Genomic DNA, 9,135 nt, shown 5'->3' with positions numbered 1-9,135 from the left:
CTCGCCCGTCCGCAGGTCACGTCCCACACCCGCACGGAATACTGGCGGCGACACCCTGTGACAGTGACGAGCATCACGCACGCCGGCCACGCGCCCACCACGTCCGCCACGCACGGCGCCTCACCCGGGCACGCCCACATACGCCTCCGTGCCCAACACGTGCCGCCGGGACACTCATGGTCACGTTCAGTCTCGTCTTGACCGTGGTGAACTGAGGCGACCTTGTGCCGTGGCCTTGCGGCCCCCAGTGAGTGTGAATGCCTCGTGACTCTCAGTGATCAGTGCCGCCGGTTGGACGTATCCTCCGATCGCCGTGCATTTCTTGCAGTGTGTCTGTGACCTCTGATAGCTACACTCGTGGCCCTTGACTCTTGGCGGCAGTATACTGACACGCGTCGTTTGGCATCAGTCCCGCTAACAACCCTACAGAATCTAAAGCTCCGCTGTGCCGCGGCTCGCACCGAGCAGCCCGGCTCCGATCGCTCCGCGGCACCTTTGGCCTTGCCAGCACAGATGAAGGGCGGTGCAGCCGCCCAACCGTCGGGTGACACACAAAGAGCTCGACCATAAACCCATCGCAGCCAGAACAACCACATTAGCCGAGTCTGAGGAAATGATTCGGTCATAAAAGTGTCGAAGTCCCGCTCATTTCACATGCACCCGCCTGACACTCATCTGCCGCACGCCAGTACTGCTCCACGAGGCCTCTCAGGTGTATGTGTGTCGCGTCGCCTTGTTGTGCCCTACTTTGTGTCACATCTGTGTACACGTTGCAAGCCGAGGCAGCAAGGCATTGATTCTGTGGATCAGCAGCAGTGAAACACACCGGAAGAAGGTCATTCGCTCTAGTGATTAACACAAAAGCCGACACGACGGTGCCCGTCACTACAAAAACTTCACCTTTGGTCTTGTGCAGCCGAATATTTCCTTTCCGATTCCCGCCACCGCGGCTTGTCCTCCCGCCGTGCCCTGCCATAAGTAAGGTTACGTGGCAGACCGGCGGCCAGCTGAGGCAGTGTCCGCGGTATTAGCTAAAAGACGGGAAACGCACCACCCCACCGCGCCGTGCAGCAGGCGGCAACAGTGTCAGTGCAACAACTACTAAAGCGCCAATAATAAGCAATCGGTCCCTCCGGAGGTGCGAGTGGTGAGCGTGTGGCTAAGAAAGTGTTGTCGTTTAAGTTTGTGTCAAGATGGCCGACTGGTACGGCTCGCGGGAGCAGTTGATGTCGCTGCACGGACTAGACACCGCCATGTTGGGGTACGGCATGAGCGCCGCGGCCTTCCCGCCCATCCAGCCCGACGCCTACTCCCACGCCCACGCCCACGCCGCTGCTGCTGCGGCCTACAACTTCCAGAGGCAGCCCTCTGTCACGTCAGGCTTTGCTCACTCATGGTAGGTTGAGAGAGAGAGAGAGAGAGAGAGAGAGAGAGAGAGAGAGAGAGAGAGAGAGAGAGAGAGAGAGAGAGAGAGAGGTTCTTTAAAATTTTAAGATCGTTTTAAGTATCATCTTTGTATTTTAGAACAAAAATATTTATGTGAAATTTATATTTATATGAAATTTGTATGGCAGTTAGCCCACACAAAGGCAAGTGGTAAATGTCTTGGGTAGAAAATTTGTTCATACTCGAGGGAGGGAACGTACAGGTGCACCTTGAAGTAAAGACTCAACACGAGGAGAATGACGTGCAAAGTGAAGAAGGCTGTACCGGCGGACAGGGGGACTGAGTGAGCCGTGCACTAAATCAGGATGCGAGAGAGACCCGCTAGAGGGAAGCGATAAACAGGAAGACGAGCCGCTGAGTGATGGCACACGGCTCAGGTGGCGATAAACTTCAAGACAATCGACCGGCCCGACGGCCCGTCACGCGACGCACAGTGTAAGCGATTTGTAATTATCGCCTCCGCTAGTGATTAGTTTCGGCGTGCACCGCACCGGCCGCCGCCTCCCACGTCCTGCCCAAGTACAGCCTGGCAGGGGGCGGCGGTGTGCAGGTGATGCTGGCAGGGGGAAGGGAAGGGGCCACGGCTAACTAAATGAGAACTAAGGACGCAAGTAGTGCTAAAGTAACCCACAGATTTGTCAGGGATAAGGAAGCCGGTAGCCGGTAGCTGACGGTGACGGAGGAGCGGTGTTGGGCCGAGGCTTGTAGGCGGCGGCTGCATGGGGAGGAGCCGCGGCTAACTGAATCAGACCTAAGGACGCAGGGAGTACTAAAGGAACATACAGATTTGTCAGGCAAAGTGAAGCCGGTAGTCGGTAGCTTACGTTGACGGGGGAGCGGCAATGCATCACGGTGATCCTCGCTGCTACGGTGGTGAGGGCGCCGGTGAGGGGCGGGAAAGAGGAGGCGGCGACTAGAGAACAAATCGTCGTTACACGCTCTTATGTGTTTATAGTCTGCGTTTATGATGTAGCGATAAGCGGATTGCACTCGAGTGTTGCCCGCGGCTCCTAAGTTGTTCCCAAGGTGTTATCATTCACTTCATCCTATTTTACGAGGTTTGAAAACCAGGTATCGGCCTTCAGTAAACACCTGTCAGCGTCATCACCCCATCAAGACCTCTAAATTAAGGGAACAAATTGCACCGTCTCCCGCTGAGCTCAAGTGTTGAACCGCTTACATTATCATTAACTTTTTTCCCTACGTTGACCAGAGTTTCCTGTTGCAACCGGAACGAACATGACAGTCGCCGCTGCTCGACACCTGATACCCGGCGGGGCAAGACGCGCTCCCCGAGAAAGGCATGAATAAGCAAAGATTATGAACCACGCTTGTTGGAGGGCCGGCGGGGGTGTCCCTGGTGTCCTCTCCTTCCTGAGGGCTTCCTGGCGGTGTTGACTGGCGTGGGGCGGGGCGGGAAGGGCCACAGGTATCTCAATTTCGCCAGTATTACGTTCCCGAGGGGTTCGCGTAAAGTGAATTTAACACTGAACACAAAAGCGTATATACATCATATTTGAACAAGTCAAGGAGTTGAGTTCGTGTCAATTTAAATAAAACTGGAATATATTGGATTTCTTTTCATCCCGTTCTTCCAAAGTTTATAATCTAAACCTACTTTAAACGAATATAACCTGAATATGAAGCACCGTCAAGAAGGCTCAACGTGGAAAATATTGACTCACTCAGGTATTCCCGAATGATCTTTGCAAAAACACAAGCCATTTATGGAGGCGATCATGTCGTGTGGACCAGGACAGTAACCTGCAAGAACACACAAAGAAAAAAATCCAAAAATATATATGATTACAGGTGGAAGGCAGCCTGCACGTCGCCAGGCAATTGGTGTAAAGTTTCCAGCCCAAACATAAGAGCTCGTGATAAGAGATATTCCCTGCTTTAGTAGCGAGCAATGAGGGGCATTATCAACACTACAATTAAGTAAAACACACCTTGCAAGTGCCAGGGAAACTTGATTACTAGTTTGCCTGTGATGTGGGGAGAGGGGGAGGAGGTGCAGGAGTAATACATATAAAGAAGCGTGAGGGGACAAGGCGGTGGGGAGCTGGGGAAAGAGGAGGGGCAAGAGTCGTTGAGTGAGGGGAAGAAGAGGGGAACGAGAAGAGGGAGGAGTGTTTACCGAGGAGAACAGGGAAGGAAAATTAGTGAGTAAATGAATGATGAAAAAATAGCAAGTTTCATTTTAAGGATGAGTTATAGTTCCTTTAGTACCGATTAAAGGAAAGAAGGTTAATGCCATGACTGAGAATGAAGAGTTAGCATTATTTTTAAGTTAATATAATTCCCGATTACCCTTGAAAACGTCGTGAAGAATTGCTAATTGTAGTGTTGCTGTAATTGCTATTGTCGTCGTATAGCTAGCAATATTAGAAACAGTAGTTGTACATTAACGTTATTATTGTCATTTACACACACACACACACACATCCCCTCGTCACCCAGCACCCCATCACCTTCACAACCACCGCCAATGTTCACAGCTCCCCCAGCAGTCCTTCCCAGCGCGCCCCATCCCATCTTACTCCACTCACCGCACACTTCCCCCTCTTCTAACCGCCGCTCTATATCCGTAAATAATTTGTGCCTGCAGTGATGGGTCTTAAGCGTGTAATGAGAATAATGACTTGATAACATATCGCCGTAATGGACGGAGGCAGAAGTGCAGAAAATAGAGCAGGGGCGGTGACGGACAGACCTAATGTAGCACTGGATCATGAGCACCTGAGCGGTAGGCAGGTGTGTTTGATGTAAGTCTGTGCTTAAGGAGTAATTAGTTGATGTTATTTGTTTTCCATGCTCAGAAAAACATGGAATAATGTAATGATATAAAAAATGTCCTAAACACTCTGCTCCTATAAAATTAGTTTTCTTAAAATAATGATCTATTAGTTTCAGTGGCGTCTCGATAGGTACTTCATTCTTGAAAAAAAAATTGTCGTAGAAAGGGAGAAGATAGTTACAGTAGAAGTTTTTTTTTTTTTCGACATACAGATACTGAGAATATAAAAAGACAGGCAGGTAAGTAGGAAGGTACAGGTAGTGTTCAAAGGTGGTAAGTCTGATTGGTGTTAGCTTGGTGACAAATATTACTTGATAAAGGTAGATGTTGGCACGTAGAAAATGTAGGAAAATAGGCAAGTTAGTTTGTAATGAAGTATACAACCACCAACAAAAGTACTCGCTCTACCTGCTTAGTTATGAACCTTGCGATTCACGGACTCCTGAACCGAACGAAGCACTAGACTCAAATTCAGATTCCGTCTGAAATCTAGCAGTTGAGTGGAGGAGTGTGAGGGGTTGCTTGGTTCCGGGGTAACCGAAGGTAAGTGCTGAAGGTCCTGATAAGAGTACCAGGGTAAAGGAGAGCTGATTGTACTGTTAGCATGGAGGGTTTGTTTGGTTCTTGGTAACTATTCAGGAAAGGCGGTCTCGATGTGAGTGGCAGAATGAAGGAGGACTGTAGTGACGGTATCTATCTTTGGTAGCTAAAATGTATGTGAGGTTATTACTATAATGATATGACTACCAAGTTTTTCACCAGTTAAAATAACGTATTAGAAGCATTATATATTTTATCGTAATTTACAGATTAACTGATGTGTAAACTATTTCACATTGACTCGTATCGTTCGTTACTAATGCCGTTATGACAACACTAATGCTGCTCTCATCGTTATGGAGACATTTACATTTTTCTTCTTTAACTGTTGACCAAGGTAAGGGCATCGTTAACTTCACACCCAAATAACAAATAGCGAATCAGCAAGGTAAACGCTCTGTGAAATTATAATCCCCGATCACACATTCACCACGCCGATTGTTAACCCACTCAAGCACCGAACTCTTGTTACCCCGAACCCGTCAGCTTCTTTACACTATTTCGTGCTTTGGTTCACGAGGCTCTGAACCTTGTGTGTGACGGGGCAGGACAGGCGACAATGTTTGTGCTGTTTGCTGTGGATCACCTTCATGGGGAGGTGCAGGTAGTGTCAAACGGCTGCTGGGGGTGTTCTTAGTTAGCTTGTTAAAAGATATTATTGGATGTTAGCACGAAGACAATGGTGGTTAGTATACAGATCCGTAAGTATGAATGGAGAATGAATGAGAGTTGAATGCCGGTAAAAAGTGGGAAAGTTAGGTTATTAGGATAAAGCTTTGATGAGAGGTAATGTTGGTGTTTGCTTTGCTTGCTCGTGCTACTTGATCATTCTGTAAGTGTTTTGATGTTTTAATCTTATATTGGATATTTACTGTGTGTGTGTGTGTGTGTGTGTGTGTGTGTGTGTGTGTGTGTGTGTGTGTGTGTGTATCTTACATTGGGTATTTACTGTGTGTGTGTGTGTGTGTGTGTGTGTGTAAAACAATAATAATGATAATGAATGGGAGTAGGTCGCTAAAGTTCCGCGCCCTCGTAATAAACATAATCATCGCCATTCTTGCAACAAATACACATCCTTGGTAGTCTCACCAGTCAGTGAACCATATTTTTTTCTGATGTTGATGAGGATGGTCGTGTAAAGAGAAGTGGGTTTATGGCTTCCTTCACCCTCGACAACGCGATTATAGGCTTGTAAAATTTCATGCATGATTATAATTATTAGAAAAATTCTTGTAGACCAACAGCACCTGGTTTGATGCATGTTATTACGTTTATTAGACTTTTATTCGCCTTATCTCGATTATGATCACATGTAAACATAGATAATGAGGGAAGTAGATATACGGGCAGTAGAACCCGCCTAAGGAACACCTGTTTATCATCGTCTATAGCCACAGGTGCAGCAAAATACTTAACTTTTAAAATGATTAACTTTCCAATGCACGTTTCCTGGGCATCAACTGACGAGTGATGGAATTCAAGTGGCAACAAAATTTACGCTTATTTATCAACCATGCAGTGCCCTTTGCGGCGGTGGGGTCTTAAAGCAGGGTTCTTCAAAGCGTTGGTCGCGGGAGCCTATTACTTGGGTCGTCACTTCGGAATAAATAACCAGGAACCCAAAGACATCACGCAAACAGATCTTAAAACTGTCATGAGGTTTCCAAAGTGCTCGTGACGAGGAGTCGTAAAGTAAATGCTGGTTACCAAGATAAGCCTGAAGAACACTGGATTGAGAGATTTACTACCCTCAACAAACGGCACTGGGGACGCGGTTTCAGAGAGAGGCTGTTTGGATGAAGACGTAATTGAGCAATCATTTGTTACAACAGATGATATATGGTAGCAGTGATGGTTATAGTTTTGATAACAGTAGTTTAGCAAGTTCATATCGAAGAGAATGGAAGGAGCTGCAGTGCTTAATCCTACAAGGGTCAAGGAGGTTTAGGGAAGGGGAAAACAGGGGCTGCCGTAGAAGGGGAGGAAAAGGAAAGGATAGGGCTGCCGTGCAAAGGGAAGTGACGTGAAGGGGCTGCTGTGTGAAGGGAAGAGATGGGAAGAAAAAGGGCTTCCGTGCAAAAGGGAAGCAAATGGAAGAGAAGGGGCTGCCATGTAAAGGGAAGGAAAAATAAAGGAAGGGGCTACCATGTAAAGGGAAGGAAAGGAAGGGACTGCATGTAAAGGGAAGGAAAAGGAAGAGAAGGGACTGCATGTAAAGGGAAGGAAAAGTAAAGGAAGGGGCTGCCATGTAAAGGGAAGGAAAGGAAGGGACTGGATGTAAAGGGAAGGAAAGGAAGGGACTGCATGTAAAGGGAAGGAAAAGTAAAGGAAGGGGCTGCATGTAAAGGGAAGGGAAGAGGCTACCATGTTAAGGGAAGGGATGGAAGGGAAGGGGCTATTTGGCAAAAGGAAGGGAAGGGGCCGCAGAGCCACGTCCTCCACAGCCCTTAAAGGTGTGGGCGAGACCCGTTGTTGTTGCTCCTTGGATTTTGTGACGTAAACACTGTGTTGTAGAGGACGCATAGTTTGTTTGCCTGTTGTGGACGACGCTGGCCATACTGATGATGCCTGCACGCACGCACGAACACGCACCCCCTAACCCCAACACACACACACACACACACACACACACACACACTTAGCCATCTGTGAAGTATGACTGACTACCGTGCAAGTAGCCAACACTCGCACCTTTAATAAGAAAATATCGCTTAAAGAACAATAACTCGCATTAGATACACGCCCCTTCTTACTTGCATACCTCCTCCTCCTCCTCCTCCTCTCCCTTCTGTACCTCTCATCTCCGAACTATCCCTCCCATCTCCCTTTCCCTCACCCTACTTAGCCCCCCCAACCCCACCCCCACCCCCGTCCCCCACCACACTGTGTAATGGGTGACTCCAATTGAAAACGTCAAATTTGATGTAAGAACGTCTCGGTATGTCCCTCAAATGATGTTAGACAGGAAGATGGATCGGTCTGGTGGGACTGAGATTCATACAGAGAGAGAGAGAGAGATTGTTTAGGGAATAAAGGAAATCATTTCACAATAAATAATGGCACAATCTCTCTCTCTCTCTCTCTCTCTCTCTCTCTCGTCTATCAGTTCATCCCATCACGTCGGAGGATATAGAGGTACAAGTTATAAGAGGAAATTTCTTCTTGCCTCTACGCATGGCTTCTCAAATGCCGTCTGGGAGCGATCAGGCGTGTCTCCTCCGACCGTAGCCACGACACGTAGGGAATAAGAAAGGGCTGAATGGTTAAGGGAAGAAGGAAAGGCAGTCGAGGAAATGAGCGAAGAGTAAAAGAAGGGATCGTAAGAAGGGAAGTAGGACATGTTTATTGGAAGGAAAGGAATGCCGGGTTAAAAGGGAAAAAGGGAAGGTAGGCACAGAAATGAATGAAAGGTATAAGTCTAGAAAGTTATGTGGTTGTAGAAAATTGTGAAGGGTAGAAGATTAATATAAAAAAAAGAAACGAAATAAATGCAAGGCCGAAAGGGGAAAAGGAAGATAATCATATAGAGGAATTAACTTAAGGGAGAGAAAGCAAGGTAACGGCAGTAAGTAGACATTAAAGGAAAGAAAGAAAAGGTAGCCACAGAGACAGCCACAGAGACAGCCACAGCCACAGACAGACAGCCACAGAGATAGACAGACAAAGAGAGATGGGAGCTTAATAAGGGACGTGGAATTAGAGTTTGTTCTTGTGTTAATGTTGTCGTGTTTCTCTGATCCATAACAAGCACATGAGTCTACAATTATGGCGATGGAAAAAACACTATTTACCACACAAACCGCCTCTGGGTCATCACATAGCGTTTCCAGTCTTCTGTCAGCCGCGCGGGGCAAGGCCGGGCGAGGCGGACTCTAATCTCTTGTCATTAGAATCGAGGAAGCTTCACGTAATTGTATAGCATTAAATCAATCCCTTCCAGACGTTCTGTTTAAGTGATTCAAACCTCTTCTCGGACGCTTTCGCTGCTATGATTAAATACTCCTCTTTTATCTCAGTTATCCTCATTTTCATACCTTCAAGTAGCAATGATTCGTAGTCGTGCCGGCTTATCTTCTCTCATTCCCTTCTAAAACAGAGACTCAACCCCTGTTTTGAACGTTTTTGATTCAGTGATTAAACGTTCCTTCTATGTTTACCTGTGCTATCATCATTCTCATACCTGCAAGTAGTGAAGGTTCATATGTTTGCGCAGTTTTTCATTCCCTTCCAAAACAGAGACTCGACCCCTGTTTTGAACGTTTTAGATTCAATGATTAAACGTTCCTTCT

General features: G+C 47.1%; 1 protein-coding gene across 3 annotated transcripts in view; it reads left to right on the top strand.

The window, feature by feature from the left end:
• Positions 1-9,135, top strand: part of LOC126983892 (protein trachealess-like) — a 124,331-nt gene that overhangs the window by 704 nt on the left and 114,492 nt on the right. For 2 of the 3 annotated variants that reach the window (XM_050837065.1, XM_050837064.1), the window contains exon 1: positions 1-1,396. This exon is cut by the window's left edge. In XM_050837065.1, coding sequence (XP_050693022.1) covers positions 1,194-1,396 — 203 coding nt within the window. In that variant the 5' untranslated portion in view covers positions 1-1,193. Of the gene's footprint in view, positions 1,397-4,764; positions 4,790-9,135 lie in introns of those variants that run through there. The other variant, XM_050837066.1, reaches the window with a different exon arrangement.

This window comes from Eriocheir sinensis, chromosome 55 (genome assembly GCF_024679095.1).
Source record: "Eriocheir sinensis breed Jianghai 21 chromosome 55, ASM2467909v1, whole genome shotgun sequence".
NCBI classification, from domain to species: domain Eukaryota; kingdom Metazoa; phylum Arthropoda; class Malacostraca; order Decapoda; family Varunidae; genus Eriocheir; species Eriocheir sinensis.
The sequence above is the reverse complement of the archived record's forward strand: the minus strand, read 5'-3'. Positions and strand labels throughout refer to the sequence as shown.